At 43.9% G+C, this 16,377-nt stretch overlaps 1 protein-coding gene across 2 annotated transcripts in view; it reads right to left on the bottom strand.

The window, feature by feature from the left end:
- Positions 1-16,377, bottom strand: part of CMIP (c-Maf inducing protein) — a 172,117-nt gene that overhangs the window by 4,609 nt on the left and 151,131 nt on the right. For both annotated transcript variants that reach the window (XM_026672056.2, XM_026672057.2), the window contains 9 exons: positions 15,703-15,729; positions 14,630-14,678; positions 12,857-12,964; positions 11,593-11,709; positions 9,887-10,027; positions 7,221-7,268; positions 5,191-5,337; positions 2,473-2,578; positions 223-293 (listed from right to left, as the gene is read on the bottom strand). In XM_026672056.2, the coding sequence (XP_026527841.1) occupies positions 223-293; positions 2,473-2,578; positions 5,191-5,337; positions 7,221-7,268; positions 9,887-10,027; positions 11,593-11,709; positions 12,857-12,964; positions 14,630-14,678; positions 15,703-15,729 (814 nt within the window). The remainder of the gene's footprint in view (positions 1-222; positions 294-2,472; positions 2,579-5,190; positions 5,338-7,220; positions 7,269-9,886; positions 10,028-11,592; positions 11,710-12,856; positions 12,965-14,629; positions 14,679-15,702; positions 15,730-16,377) is intronic.

Below are 16,377 nucleotides of genomic sequence, written 5' to 3'. Positions count from 1 at the left end.
TAAAGTCTGTACCTGTCCTGTTTGGTTGCTGCACCAAACCAGACAGTTATTGAGGCACAAATGACAGACTCAATAACTCCTCTATAGAACTGTATCAGCAATGAATATGTAAATTAATTTCTGCAAACTTAGCTTCTTTTGTCCTTCTGACACTGGCTAAAAACGCTGGCCCCCAACCCCTGGTTACAGATACATGAAGGATGCTTTAGAAAGGCAACATACCTTGAGGTCTTCGTAGGTATCTGCTGAGAGCTTGGTGCTGTTCATGTTTAAACTACAGAGGCTTTTCATGGCTAGGAAATAAACACAGAAGGATGTTGGTCTGTATGCAGATTGCAAAGGATGGCATTAAAAATGGGAAATGGTTGAGGACTGGCAGTTGACATCCTGCAGTCCAAATCAACATCTGGACTTTAAAGAGCACTTAACCCCTTCATTTTGGATCAACTTGTCCCCGAAATTAATTTCAGAAAGCTGATCCAACATTTTATATTTTCCTTGATTAAAGGATTAAGGGACCGGAGACAAAAACATATGAAGAACGTGGATATGGCCAGTAGAGAGAAAAGGACTTTTGGGTGACATGATAGCAGTATTTCAGTATTTTGAGGGGCAGCCACAAAGGAGAAAGGGCTCAACCTATTCTCCAAAGGACCTCAAGGCAGGACAAGAAACAATGGATGGAAACTAATCAAGGAGAAAGGCAACCTGGGTTAAGGAGAAACTTCCTAACAGTGAGGACAATTAACCAGTGAAACAGAAGTTGCCTCCAGAAGTTGTAGGGGCTTCATCACTGGAGGTTTTTAAGAAGAGATTGGATAGCCATTTGTCCAATCTTCTCCAAGGTCTTCTTGAGCAGGGGATTGGATTAGTAGACCTCCAAGGTCCCTTCTATTCTGATTTGATGAGGTGCTAACAAGTTGGAATGGACTCTTTGCAAACAACTACAAAGATTTTGGAACTGGTAAAAATCATCCTCTTCCGTAGTGCATTTGGTGAGAAAAAAAAATTAACTGGGACAGCAATGCACATAATTGATTTTTGGTTCTGGTGTTGGATGGTAATTTCATGGATATTTTAAAGTTTGTATATCACAGGCTGTCAAACCTTAAGTATTGATTGAGCAACGTTTTCTCCACAAACACATAATATAGAATCTTGACATTTTTTAAGAAAATGACTGTGGAGATGCCAAAATCAGCTGCTCCTTGATAGGAAAATCCCTTACTTTGTTGAGTTTGTAAAACAGGAAAAGTAGTAACATGTGCTTTACAAACCATAGTAAGTTAGATTCATCCAATGCACTTGGCCACAAACAAGCAATATTATTGCTTTAAAAACTATCACATTGAAGAATTACAAGAAATCAAATTCACAGGCATTGAATTACTCCAAAATTGGGGCGAGAAAACTGCAGGGAATAGTTCAGAGAGTCACCAGCAGTCAACACTGATTCAGAGACACAAACACACACACACACACACACAAATCCCCAAAAGCCAACAACTCCCATTTCAGTAATGTAAATAGACTTCACTGCAGCTGTACAAAGGATTAAACAACCAAACTATTGTTCATTTAATATCTGTCCATGTGTTCGAGCTTTAATATGTGTAATGTATGGGGAAAATGTTTTTTTAAAATCTACATATATTACTTATTATCCAAAATGAGATTTCCTATATTTGAAAAGATAGGTAAGCCCACAATAAATCCTCTGGATTTGCCTGTTGGACTTCATTATTATCCCAAATGTGCTTTGTCCGCCCCCCAAAAAGGGGGGGGGGGACTTTGTTTTTCCTTGAAGACATCTTGCTTCTCATCCAAGAAACTTCTTTGGTTCTGATTTCCTTCTTACTTTTTGTACGACTTCAAATCTTGAATCTAGAAACTCTGCCTTGCGAGATTATCACCATTAGTTGCAAAAGTGATAATTCCAAACATGGAATGATTAATTCCAAGGAGCAACGAACTGATCATTTTTATTTTCTTTCCATCTTTGTAATGTGGATCATACATGGGCTATGTTAATGAGTGCTGTGGTGACCTAGAGGTGGAGCTCTCACCTCACAATCAAGAGGCTGTGAGTTCTAATCCTAGGTAGAGGCAGATATTTCTCTCTCTGGGCACAATGAAAATATATCTGCTGGAAAAAAAACTCCGCACTGGCGACAGAAAAGGTATCCGGCCAGTAAACACCCAGCTCCATTCAGTTGCCAAGATTCCACTCCACAAAGGACTATGGGGTCATTAGATGATGATGTATAGGTCTATGTTAGTCTCTTTACCACGCAATTCTCTTTATCATTCCCTGCAAACATATTTTCTCTCTTTCTCTCCTTTTATTACAAATCTCTCTCTTTCCCCCCATCCAGCCAAAAGAAGAGGAGTGATACTGTTGTTTGATGAATGCACTGCGCTGAATTGGTCCCCACTCTTCCCATCACCACACCAGGGTTTTTCTTCACTTACAGCTCAGGGCCAGCAAGCCAGCATCGGTAACGGGCGTTTCACACAAGTTGAGCACTTGAAGCATTGTGAGGTGTTCAGAGAGGAGCCGCAAACCTGCATCCCCAAACTCCAGGGAAGAAAAAAAAAACAAAGAAGGAATGTTTATAAGCAGCAGTCAATGGCTGGAAAATAAACGAACTCTAAACCTGAGCTTGCTTGTTTTCTTGCAGACCTTTCATAACCCAAACTGGGTAACATCAGTAGCATTGATGATGTTACCTAATCAGATCATGAAACGTCTGCAAGAAAACAAGCAAGCTTAGAGAGCACTAAGGACCCTGTTCTAACCAAGGCTTCCTGAGACCATAATTAAGCAGACGCTTAGTTAAAACAACTGTTTTATTTCAACGCTGGGAATTATGTTCGTTCCTGTAATGAGTCCCAAACAGTCCCTCGAGATAAGCACTCACCTTTCTCTCCTTTGAATTGCTGCTAACAACTAAAGTGCCAAATGAACTATAAAAAAAACAACCGAAGTACAAAGTCCACGCAGAGCTTCCAGGTTTAGTCTGAACAGAGCAAACGACGTTGCTTCCTGCAAAGGTTTCTTTACCTTTGCCTGTCCTTTATACCTTATGGGAGGGGCAATCACCTCCAAGCCTTATTCCCAAGTCACCCCTTTTGTCTTAGCTCTCGCCTTCTGGCAGCTCTGCGCACACATGCACTGGGAACAGGCTCCCCTTGTTCCTCTGCCTCGCTGCTGCCAGACTCTGGAGGCAGCACCTCACTCCCAGATGGTCCTGGCCCCATCCCTGCATCGGATGCAGGACCCTTGTCCGAGTTCTTTCCAGACTCCTGGACTGGTCTCTGTTCTTCCCCACTGTCCGATTCTACTACCGTCTGCACAGACTGCCGGCGAACCACAACAGACCCCTCATCTCAACCCTGAGCTACAAATAGTCTCCTTTATTGGAACTCTGAACCTGTAGGATCATTATGGAGAAGCAGAAAGTCCATCTCAGCATGGACTTCCCTTGTTTTGAAAGCAAAATGCTGAAGTAGATTTTTTTTTATCCCAGGACTGGACCGGGTTTTGGACCGGGTTCCAGAAAGGTGCTTTGAAACAATGCAGTGGTTTTCTGCAACTTTTTAAAGCAGCTGTGTCTTTCCCACAGGATTACACGGAACTTCAGTGAGCAAAGGTGCGATCCTGCGAATTGCAGAGGATGCCATGTTTGTGTTTCCAAGCATCTTTCAGGGAATTACATCCAAGGAAGGCATTTAACACAACATAAGGTAGTCCTCGACATGACCACCATGGAGGCCCAAAATTTTTGTTGCTAAGTGAGACATTATTTTCATTTCCTTTGCATTTTATATTCCGATAAATTTATAAAAGAATTGTAAACAACAGCAGCAAAAAAGATATGGAAGGCAACCTCCAGTTCACGGTCTTACTGCAGGTGAAGAGAATATTTAATCTGCATGGGATTGAGCATGGCTGGGCTTCAAAAAATTTAGCAAAGGGTTTTCTGCCTGGATGCTGGGTGGCCGTGGCCGTGGTGGGCGTGGCCTAGTCGGCCTCCTGTGCCATGGGGGGCAGCACGCTTTTGCCCTTCTTGGGCTCCAGAGGCTTTCCTCAAGCCTCTGGGAGGATGAAAATGTCCTTCTCGGACACCAAAGGCTCTCTGGAAGCCAGACATGGGTTTTCAAGGTGGCTGCGCACATGGATGCTGCGGCTAACTGCTCCTTCTTCCAATGTATGGTGTGTATGATTCTGTGTGTGTTTTGGATCCTTTCCTTGATTGAATCCTGTGGGGCAAGGAGCATCTATAGTCAGCAAGCCTTGTTACAAGCAGTGCTTGTGTGGTGTCGGGGGTTTTCGGTTCAATGTGTGGAGGGTGAAGTATGCGTGTTTGTTTTTATTTTCATGGTCATGGTCATGATGTGCACTGAAGATGGTGTTTGATTTCGTTGTATGAGGTGCAATGACAATAAAGTAAAAGTAAAGTAAAAGTAAAGGTAAAGGTAAAGGTAAAGGTAAAGTAAAGTACAGTACAGTACATTACAATAAAGTAAAGTAAAGTAAAGTAAAGGTAAAGGTAAAGTTAGTTAAAGTTAAAGTTAAAGTTAAAGTTAAAGTTAAAGTTAAAGTTAAAGTTAAAGCTAAAGCTAAAGCTAAAGCTAAAGCTAAAGCTAAAGCTAAAGTTAAAGTTAAAGTTAAAGTTAAAGTTAAAGTTAAAGTAAAGTAAAGTAAAGTAAAGTAAAGTAAAGTAAAGTAAAGTAAAGGTAAAGGTAAAGGTAAAGGTAAAGCAAAGTTCCCAAACTTCTGAGAGGCTCTTTTTTTGCCCTCCCCCAGCCTCCGTGTGCATACCTTGCACTTACCTGCATCCAAAATGGGCCACGTGGGGATTCCTGGGAGGGGAGGGGCAGGGTGGGTGGGCCCAGCCAGAAGTGGGATTTGGGGGTCCTCCAAACTGCACAGAAACTTAGCTAGGGGCTCTCCCAAACCCCTGCGAACCCCCAGCAGCCCACCCCTGGGATTTGAGGTGCAAGAAAAGATGCGTGGAACAGGTGGACTTTGAAAGAGGAAGGAATGCACCTGGGAGGAATCTCCTTGAAAAGGGCTGGGGGCTTCTTGCACTGAATGAAAGCAGCGACACACTCCGGGTCGTCCCGGGTTGGAATTAGCACAAAAACCTCCCTGCCCATCATGGCGGCTGCTTGCACAGCCCGTACCTGAGTGGACCACAGGTTCAGCTGCTTGAGTGAAGGCAGTTTAATTAGATGCTCTGCACAGGCACTTGTGACGTTGGTAAAGGCCAGGCTGAGGTTCTCCAGATTTCCAAAAGAGCCCGAGCTTAAGAGACGAGCCAAGTCCGCATCCTAAAAAAGGAGAAAATTGCAGAGATCAGTCAAGGAAACTCTCCTTTCCCCCGCCCACAGAGAAATAGGGCACGGCATTGACAGAGGAGTCTCCAGAGTGATGCGGTGGCCTAGAGGTGAACTTTTCGCCTCACAATCAGGAGGCTGTAGGTTCGATTCTAGGTAGGGGCAGATATTTCTCTCTCTAGGCATGATGAGAATATAGTTCCTGAGTATAGTTCCGCATTGGTGACAGGAAAGGCATCCGGCCCGTAAACACTCAGTTGCTCAGACTCCACTCCGCAAGGGATTAGAGAGTCGTTAAAAGTGATGATGACTGGCAGAGGAGTCTCTAATTCTATAAATTATACTGTACATGCCTTCTATATAATGCCCGATACCGGAATTGTGCAAGGAATGGCATTCCCTGTGACACTCCGTGGAAGCCAAAGCTGGAGTTTGAGGAAGCAAGATAGGAAGATATTGTCTCTTTTGGACTTTGTCGTTAGGAAAGACTCTTGAGAATGGGCAATCAAGACAAGAAACCAATGGATCACCGAATAACTAACCCAGAGGTCTCACTTAAGGGATACTTGGCTAAAGGCTCAAATTATCCCACTTTGGTCCTTTATGTGAAGTCCTAGAAGGATCTGATGATGAGAAAGGTGGAAAGAAAGAGAAGAAGAGGATGACAAGCAGCAAGGTTGACTTTGTACTGAAGAGGAATGGAAATATTAAGGTTTTCTACATGAGTGTCACTCCCCCCCATATTTATGGATCCAATGGCATTCAGCAGCTTGGATCCACTCGATCCTGTAACTCCCAACTAAGTGGGCAAGGCCCTCAGTTCTGTTAACCCAGGCAACCTAAGGCTGCTGACCAAGAGGTCATATTCTCCTAATGGTGCCAATGACTTTGGCATCCAGAAACTTGGAGCCACCCTTCCCATAAACACCCTTGTGGAATGCTCTTCCATTGCATCAGGACAAACTTAATTGAAAAGTCCTTGGTGGCATCCGCAGTGCCACCGCATGACTCTGTCTAACAATCCTTGGGTGGGGCGATGGGGGGGGGGGGGACATGCTACCCAGTGGTCTTACACAACAATACAATGGCTGGCTTCCCATCCCAGGTTGACCCGGGCCAACTGAAGACGTAGAGACCGCACAAGACACCTCTAGCTAAACTTGGTTAGTTTTAACCTGAGTTTGCTATTTTTCTGCAACCCTGTGTGTTATGAAGCCCAGCCTATGTAGGATTAACCCAGATTAAATCGGTAAACAGATTAAATAAAGGTTAAGTGGAGATATGGGGGCATTTAAATCTAAGCCACCCTTCAAAGGAGAGGTAGATCAGTCACCAGTACAAAAGCTGGGCTTTCTTCACACACACATCACCTTAGTGTAAGAGTTCTTTGGTATGTTCTGAGCTTGCTTGTTTTCTTGTTTTCTTTTCTCATCTGAGCAGCAACGATGTTAGCTGGTTCCGGGTAATGAAACCTTTGCAAGGAAGCAATCAAGCTCAGAGAACACCAAGGGCTCCTCATGTCAACTCAGAGCTACAAATAATTCTCCTTTATTAGTAGCATCTTAGTGTCTCTTGGCCCAATCCTGCAAACTAGGGGGGAAGCTTTCTTAAGACTGCCTTCCATATAGCACAGGCAAACAATCGAATCAGGGCCATCCTTTTTTTAAAAAATAAAATAAAATACCCCCAGTGCTTCATCAGAAGGAAAAGTGGGACTTTCGGATGTAGCAGAATCCCACTAGCCCCATTAAGAAGAGTCCAAAAGGATGGATGCTATCCGAGGCAGTTCCTCCTCTTGTCCGTCGTCAACAACCTTCGGGTGCTCTCTGAAAATTTGTGTCCCGCAGGCTCACCCTGAGATTAGAAGGGGAACTCACCGTGGATTTTGATGGCAGTGTTAGCCTGGTGGGGCCTCCTTTTCTTTGCTGCAAAAGAACAGATTCATTGCTTACAAATGTGGCAACCATGGATGTACAGTAGTAACAGGGGTGGTCTTCAGCAGGTTCTGACCAGTTCTGGAGAACCGGTAGTGGAAATTTTGAGTAGAACTGGTAAATACCACCTCTGACTGGCCCCACCCCCATCTATTCTCTGCCTCCCGAGTCCCAGCTGATTGGCTGGGTCTTCTTTGGTTGCCCTGCACAGGAGAACAGAGCTGGAAAGCAGGTGAGGGGGTTGGGGGAAGGAATAGGGATTTTGCAGTATCCTTCCCTTGCCATGCCCGCCATGCCCGCCCACCAAGCCACACCACGCCCGCAGAACCAGTAGTAAAAAAAAAAAATCGAATCCCACCACTGAGTAGTAAAGCATAGGCTGGAGTCTGCAGAAGGTCCAGAGTTCAAGTCCACATCTTCTCTCTACAACATGCGTGTCCAACCTTGGCAACTTTTAAGACCTGGGGTCTTCAACTCCCAGGCTGGCTGGGGAACTCTGGGAGTTGAAGTCCCCAGGTCTTAAAAGTTGCCAAGGTTGGACTCCCCGCTGATGTATATAATGATCTCTATTGCTATTGCTCAGTGCTAAATAGTATAAGCAAAAAATAAAAGTACATCCCTCAATGGATTACAATCAAATGTCTTCTCCGTGATGCTGCCTGCCTTCCGGAATGATAAGTTTCCCCACCCAGCATCTACACTGCTCCCACTGTCAGGATTCTGATTTCTGATTTTTTTGAAATTGCCCCAAATTTGGTTCTTCTAAGCTTTGGATTAGGATGGTGGTAGAGCCCCTTTGGGTTTGGGGGTTATCCTTTTGGTCTTTTCTCTTTTACGGAGACAGTTTTCCAGTTGGTAATATTCCCTTTTCTTTGATATTGGTTGTTTTCTTTTTCATTCCTTTAAAACTGTGAGTCACCTAGAGATAATGTGGAGCTGGATGGCCTCAAATTGAAGATATTAAATATAATAAAGGGTTGAAATGGAAAAGCGCATGGACATGCCTAGCCAAAGTATTAAAAGAGTATTTTTTTTTATTCCTTACGATTTATATTGACTGTTCCCTAGTATGATTTGATTGCTTATTGTACTCTATGACTATTATTAAGTGTCGTACCTGATGATTCTCGACTCTTGACTAATGTATCTTTTCTTTTATGTGTACTGAGAGTATTTGCATCAAGACAAATTCCTTGTGTGTCCAATCACACTTGGCCAATAAAGAATTCTATTCTATTCTGTTCTGTTCTGTTCTGTTCTGTTCTATTCTATTCTATTCTATTCTATTCTATTCTATTCTATTCTATTCTATTCTATTCTATTCTATTCTATTCTATTCTATTCTATTAAAAAATTATGGTTGTTTAAGTACCATTTTGAGTACTTCAATGGCTTAAGCCAGGGGTCCCCAACCGCCGGTCCGCGGACCGGTACTAGGCATGGAACAAGCCTTACCGGGCCGCTGGTTGCTGGGCGCCGCCATCTTTTTTGGTAAAAAGCGCTTCTGGTGAGCTTTTCGGGTAGAAAGCTCACCGAAGCGCTGTTTATCATAAAGATGGCGGCGCCAGCGCTTCGTGAGCTTTTCCGGGTAGAAAGCCATTTCTACCCGAAAAAGCTCACCAGAAGCGCTGGCCGCCATATCTTTTATGATGCGAAACAGCGCTCCGATGACGTCACCGAAGCGCCTTTCGTCATAAAAGATGGCGGCGCCCAGTTGACGCCGTACCGGGCCGCGGCGCCCAGCTGATGTCGGAACCGGGCGCGGCGTCGAAAAGGTTGGGGATCCTGGCTTAAGCAATTAAACTAATCTGTAAACCACCCAGAGTCTACTCCAGACACGTCAGGTGACACGTAAGTCTAGTAATAACTAACTAACTAACTAACTACCTAACTAACTAAGGCTTAGAGTCCACTCTGAATTTCTAGTCTCTGTTCTTTTATTGTGTGGAATTTCTGACCAACCAGCAGGTGGCAACATCTAGCTAATTTGGGTGGATCATGAAAAAGCTAAGCAGGACCACACCTGGCCAAATCTTGGATTGGAGAACCTCAGGAAACAAGTCTGTGGGCCAGAACTGTATGTCAAACCAAGTCTTGGAGGAATGGCCCTTCTTTCGTTCATGAAAGCTACCCCATGTCAGCAAGGAGCCAAGTCTTCACTCAAAGGAGTCTTGAAATGGGCTTCCATGTGTGTTATACCCTATGTTTGGATCAGAGGTGGTATTCAGCAGGTTCTGACCAGTTCTGGAGAACCAGTAGTGGAAATTTTGAGTAGTTTGGAGAACCGGCCAATACCACCTCGAACTGGCCCCACCAACCCCATCTATTCTCTGCTTCCCATTGAGTCCCAGCTGATTGGCTGGGTCTCCTTTGGTTGCCCTGCACAGGAGAACGGAGCTGAAAAGCAGGTGAGTGGATTGGGGAGGGAATGGGGATTTTGCAGAATCCTTCCCCTGTCAAGCCCACCAAGCTACGCCCACCAAGCCATGCCCACAGAACCGGTAGCAAAAACATTTGAATCCCACCACTGGTTTGGATCCCATGAAGAAAACCGGAGAACACCTTCCCTTCCAAAGTAAAAAGGTGGAATACAAATCCGAGAAGCTCACCAGCTCTTTGAGTTCCCTCTGCCGGTCACAAAGCTGCTCGTACATTTTCTTCCCCACATCAGTGCTCTCAAGGGTTGAGATGATCTGAAGCTGTGTGTCCTTGTTCTCAATGATGTTGTACTCCAGCATCAAGCAAAGGATCTGAGCAACAAGGAGACAGAAAGGATGGCCCATCGTTGGAGGGAGGCTCACAGCACGGCCCAGACTCATTTCTTGTTGTCTCTTCAAAAGGGCAAACCCTGTAATTCTTCATGATTCCACAAGTTAGGAACCAGGAGGAGCCCATGGTGCTCTCTGAACTTGGTGGTTTTCTTGCAGACATTTCATTCACCAAACTAGGTAACATCATCAGTACTAGAAAGGAGTGAGGTTGGGGAGGAGGAGGAAGGAAAAGTGGGAGGAAGAGGAGGGAAAACAGTAGTAGGAGGGGCAGGAGGAGGAGGACAACTCTGGGGTCCTTGGTGTTCTCTGAACTTGGTGGTTTTCTTGCAGACGTTTCATTACCCAAACCAGGTAACATCATCAGTGCTAGTAACTAGTAACTAGAACTGATGATGTTACCTAGTTGGGTAATGAAACATCTGCAAGAAAACAACCAAGCTCAGAGAGCACCAGGACCCTTCATTTCAACCCAGGACTTATAAATATTCTCCTTTATTGCTATCAGGAATTATAAATAGACTTTGTTCTTTAAAATAATAATAGTAACAAGAATTCAAGCGGACAATGACTTGCCATGTAACACTGTGGATTTAACCATTGTTGATAAAAAATACAAAACAGTCTGGATAGTGGATGTGGCAGTACCTGGAAGCACCAGAATAGAAGAGAGGAACCCTTGAAATTATAGATTCAAAAATGGGAGCAAAGAGAGGGCTGAGAATTCTCTTGTTAAGACGCCCAGGGAAAGAGTAACTTTTGTGACTGTCCTATTAAGAAGAAATGCAAGTCCAATTTGCATTGGCGTTTTTATATGCCTTTATATCCCCCGATTTCTTGGGTTTCATTGTGCATCTGTTCTTTTATTTTTATTTATTTTTTATTTATTTTATTTATTTTGATTTGCCAATTGTTTACAAGATAATAAGTATAAATGTATACATAGTTGTGAATACATGAAATGGTTACATATAAGAAAAATAAAAGAATAAGAGAAACAATAGGACAGGGACGGTAGGCACGTTGGTGCGCTTATGCACGCCCCCTACAGACCTCTTAGGAAAGGGGTGAGGTTCTTTTAAAGTTTCTTTTCTTGCTACACTGAAATTCCCATTCTTTATTTCCTCATTGGTTGCTAAATTTATGTTCCACTTTTGCTCTAGTTTTTCTCCCTTGCAATTTTTCTCAAAATGACGCTTGGCTGAGTGAGTGGTCCCAAATCCATTGACTTCCAAGGGCTTGAACCCAAGGTAGCCTTTAACCCACCCTATTGCGCTTTCTCTCCCATTCACTGGAAGAGAATCACACAAAACACAATCCAATCTACTACTTCTGAGTAGAGATAGATACATTTGCACCATTCACTGTGGATCTGTTGTGTTTTTAAAGCTTGTGATCACTGCTTCTCTCCCTGAGTGGTCATTGCACAGAGCTGGTTAGGATATTTCTTTTTCAAAGGAAGGACAGACCAAATGCAGGCATGAAATATCTGCTTCCTTGCTTCCGTCTGGCATGGCAAATTGACCAAGGGATAAGGGCAGCCTTACCTCCACCATGGTTTGATTGCCTCTCAGTGCCAGCAACATGCAAGGCCCCAGTTTGTTCTCAGCCAATGAAAGCAGAAACTTTTTTGTCTTGTAGCAGGAGCCCATTAAAATGTGAACCTGCAGGAGAAAGAAAGGATCAAGTGAGAAAAACACAAACACACACAAAACATATTTTGGCCCTCTTTCCAACATAGCCAAGGAGGCGAATGGCCAAATCTCGCAAGAATGTTTTAAATACAGTCCAGACTTCTCTAAATTAATGTCTTCTGGATATGTGGAATTATCTATTGCTCTCAACTCAACATGAGATGATAAGAGTTGGAGTTACATCTATGGAAAATGTTTTAGGGAAGGGATGCTCCAAGTTGAAAATTCTAATTTTCTGATTGCACTCAGCAATAGCACTTAGACTTATATACCACTTTACAGTGATTTACTGCCCTCTCTAAGTGGTTTACAGAGTCAGCCTATTGCCCCCAACAACCTCGGTCCTCATTTTACTGACCTTGGAAGGACGGAAGGTTAAGTGAACCTTGAGCCACTAAGGATCAAACTTCTGGCAGTGAGCAGTGAATTAGCCTGCAATACTACATTCTAACCACCAAGGCTCTTGTTCTATCTCTATGAAAATAGGTAACTTGGTGTACACAAGGCAATTCTTAAAACAAAAGTCAACTTGCTTCTCTTTTCAATTTTTTGTGACTTCCAATCTTAGGAGATTTTTTCTTCGCTCCTTCATCTACTTCTGGTGCCCAACTTTCTGCTCTTGTTCTAAAAGGACCAAAACTTTTTTTTTCTCCAGATCAGAGGGGGTGAAATCTGTGTCTGTACATAATGTGGAGCGTGTATTTTCTCCTTTGTGAAGATGTAGACTTTAGACAGGAGATGAGTGAATGGGTATCCTATATCTAGTACGAAAGCTGTAAGTTTGGTATATTGTGAATGCAATCAGACTGTAAGGGTAAGAGGGAATGGCCTTGGGAAGCAGGAGGAAGAGCCACAGTCAGAGGAACGGTAGGACAAAAGGACAACTTAGCCCACAAAAGGAATGGGAGAAGGCAAATATCTCAGAAGGGACTTTCCCTAGTTTCTTGGGCTGTAAAAGGGGAGTGGGGGACAGATGTCCTTTGAGACTTGCAAGATTCTGTCAATGTAAACCTTACAATCAAATAGAATTAGCTGATCTGGTTGTGTTTCCTATCTGGATCACCCTGCAAAGCTGACAACATGACAGCAAAAGAGACTGTGAAGAACTGGCACATACCATACTGGCAAAGAGTTCCCCATCATCATCACATGCCACGCCACCGGGGCTGTAGAGCTGGAACCAGCCATCCTTGCCGGCCCGCACACTCAGCAAACAGGAATGGACCTGGTAGAAGAAAGACACGTGAGAAGGCGTCCTTCGAAATAATTCTGCAGAGAAAGAAGGAGGAAACATGGAGACCTGTGGAGCTCTAGAATGCTGCTCAATTCCTGTTCCCAGCATCCCTCCTGGTTGCTCCTGATGATGAGGCTACTAGGAGGTGCGGTATAAGATGCCCCAGCCTTGCAGTAAGAGACATTCCTTCTCATTGGATGGGTACCCAGCTCAGCAACAAAAGGTGTTCTTCCTTGCTCCTGATTAGGCACCAGGTGTTCCACTGGAACACCAAACTGCAGCAGGGCAGGGAGTCTGCAAAATGTGATCTAAAACCCTGGAGCCGATGGGAAAGAAGGGGAAGACGACTTTGCCTCCTTGCAAGTCAAAGTTTTATATATTTATTGCAGTTACCCAACCATTTTAGGTCTGGGGTTTCTGAAGAATTCAGGTTCTCCATCCAGATGTTTTAAAATGTTGGCACTCTGTCCTGGATGCTCAACACAAATATGCCCTCTTATGTTGATTATGCATCCATCTACTCATCAGGGGTGGGATGCAAATATTTTTACTACCAGCTCTGTGGGCGTGGCTAGGCGGGCGTGGTTGGGTGGGCGTGGCCATCTGAATGGGTGGGCGTGGTTTTTCTTCTTCTTCCAGCACCCCCAACCCCGCCCTGCACTCTGTTTTTTTGCCTCCTGGGCGAAGCAGTAAGACAGCAAGGGGGATGCCAGCACAGCTGATTGTTGGAACAGCTGATCATCGGGAGGAAAGAAAAAAAAAAATACCGGTTCAGCTGAACTGGTAGCTGTTTTTTTACTACAGGTTTCAGCCAAACGGTAACATTTTTACTACGGGTTCACACGAACTGGGCCGAACCGGTAGAATATCACCACTGCTACCCATCCATCCATGCATCCACCCACCCACCCACCTATCCATCCATCTATCCCTCCATCCACGCATCCATCATCCTACCAACCTCTATGCATCCATGCATCCACCCACCCACCCACCCCACCTATCCATCTATCCACCTATCTCCACCTATCCATCCATCCACCCTATCTACCCATATCCATCTCCACTACCTACCAACCTACCTATCTATCCATCTACCTACCAACCTATGCATCCATACATCCACCCACCCACCTATCCACCTACCTACCTACCTATCCATCTGTCTACCTACCTACCTATGTATCCACCTATCCATCCCTCCATCCTCCTACCTACCTACCTATGCATCCACCCACCCACCTATCCATCCACACCTGTAACCAATGTGGACATAGCTACCCACCCTCCATTTGTGAATGCCACCATTACAATAACGGGCATTTTTATGACATAAGCGAGAGTTCAAATGTTCAGTCCCGGTTATTCAAGAGACGCAAAGCATTTGTCTGGAGCCTTCATTTTACACTGAATGTTCCAGATGCAGCAATTCCAGCCAAAGTTCTGAGATATCCAAACCGTATTTCATGTTGACACAAAGAGGCATGAAATCATTTATAAGAAGGCAGCAACAGGCTCCAAAAAGTCTTTTCAGGAACCATTATCAAAGCCGAGAGGCTGACTGCATCATGGAACTCCAAGCAATTTATAGCCTGAATGTTTTGACAAACAGCCGGTCTCCCTTTCTTTTGGGGCCATGCCGGATGGAAAACTTACTTCTTGTCTTGGGTCTTCTGCAAATCTTTGAATGACGTACTTCAGCTCCCTGGAAACAGACAAAAAAAAAAAAAAAGACGGAGGGAGGGAGAGAGAGAGAGAGAGAGAGAAGCAGAAGTATGCAGTTGGTCATCTCCAAAGAAATAGAGTACAGCTGTTGCATTTCGTTTTGATTATGTGCTAAGTGAAAAGTTACAAGGAACCGTAGAGGGGACGATTACGTTCTAATGAACTGGGGCTTTTCACAGCGAGAAAAGGTCTTCTAAACAGCCTAGAAATCATCCATGATCGTAAGGATTTTAATCCTCGGGGATTGGAAAACGCTGGCGTTCGAACGCCTGGAGATCCCTTCCCCGTTTTGCAGTTTCTTTTTGCCAGACAAACCCACAGCTGGAGACCTCTCAAGACCATAAACCTTTGGGTGTAAGCCAAGGGGGAATTCTATGCGTGGGAAGGAGGATGTTTGGAATCCTTGATTCGTTTGTCCAGGATGGGATGAGGATTTTCTGCCTTGGGAAGGGAGCTGGACAACAAGACCTAATTTGGCAGTGGTTGGCCCTCCAAGCTTGTTTCAATTTAGCTTCGATACCGGACTAGGTAGCACCATCAGCAGGATTTTCTTGTCCTATTCTCCTTAGTTTATAAATGTCTTGTGAAGACCTATGATTCTACAAATTCTTGCATGTAGAAAACAAGTATTAAAGTTAAATGGCTAGTCTAGAACCTGTCTTCCTGACTGAGAGCCAAAATAGTCCAGCTAAGATTCGATCCTGCTGAACTGGGAGCCAAAATAGTCCAAGCTAAGAAAATGCTGTAACAGTCCAGACTGGATTCTACTGCATCATAAACTACATCAACTTCCCTTGAGGGAAGTGTGATCTTTTTTGAGTTGGAGAGGAAGATCCAGAGCTGCATTCTGAGTTGCCCAGAGGTGTGGTGGGTGGCTGAGGTCTCTTTTTAGCCTTTACAACGAAGAGTCTATCGCAAAGTTTTGAAACATCTATGTTGTGAAAGGCTGGATCAACCCCCTTTACATCACTACAGGAGATAATTTCAAGCAAATAAGCACTTACTTTGTGAACTTCTCGTGTGCCAGAGCTCTGAAATAAGAACACAGAATTATTATTATGGAGGTGTTTTCCCTTCCCCAAAACATCAACAATAATAATAATACAAAACCCATAGGCCCAATGCATGTCAAGAAATGACTTAGAAGCTACACTGTCTCTTGTCCTCTCAGCTCAGACTATTAATCCCATCATCCTAGCCTTTTTTGGCCACTGGCTTTAAGGAGAGTCATTATGTTTTGGGGAACACTGCTAGGGCATGGCATTATTTCAAACTGAACAAAACAAATGGAAGGAGAGGGAGAAACAATCTTTTAATAAAACAAAATAAAGCTAAAAACAAAGGTAAATCTGAACAAAAACAACCTTTGGATCAACAATCCCTTGATAGAAAGGGTTTCCAATTTGTTGATTACGTTTTAGGATACTTGGGATTCAATTCAGAAGGAGCACTTTAAAGCAGAAGAGTGCAAACATGAAACTTTTTTGAGATTCATTAAAGTAGCTGCATCTGCCCAGCTACCCAGGTGCTTTAATGAGCCACATACAGAAATTGCATTTATGACTTACATGTTTCAGAGATCACTTCCTAATAAGATCTGAAGCCTTGCACTATCCTAATATTATTTATCCTGAGATACACCAGCTTTTTTCATGATGAAGGCAGACCTGATGGGAGTT

This window comes from Notechis scutatus, chromosome 9, assembly GCF_049901735.1.
Source record: "Notechis scutatus isolate UNSWTSFEM ecotype Mainland chromosome 9, rNotScu1.2, whole genome shotgun sequence".
Taxonomy (NCBI): domain Eukaryota; kingdom Metazoa; phylum Chordata; class Lepidosauria; order Squamata; family Elapidae; genus Notechis; species Notechis scutatus.
This window is presented reverse-complemented; position numbering and strand designations above follow the sequence as displayed.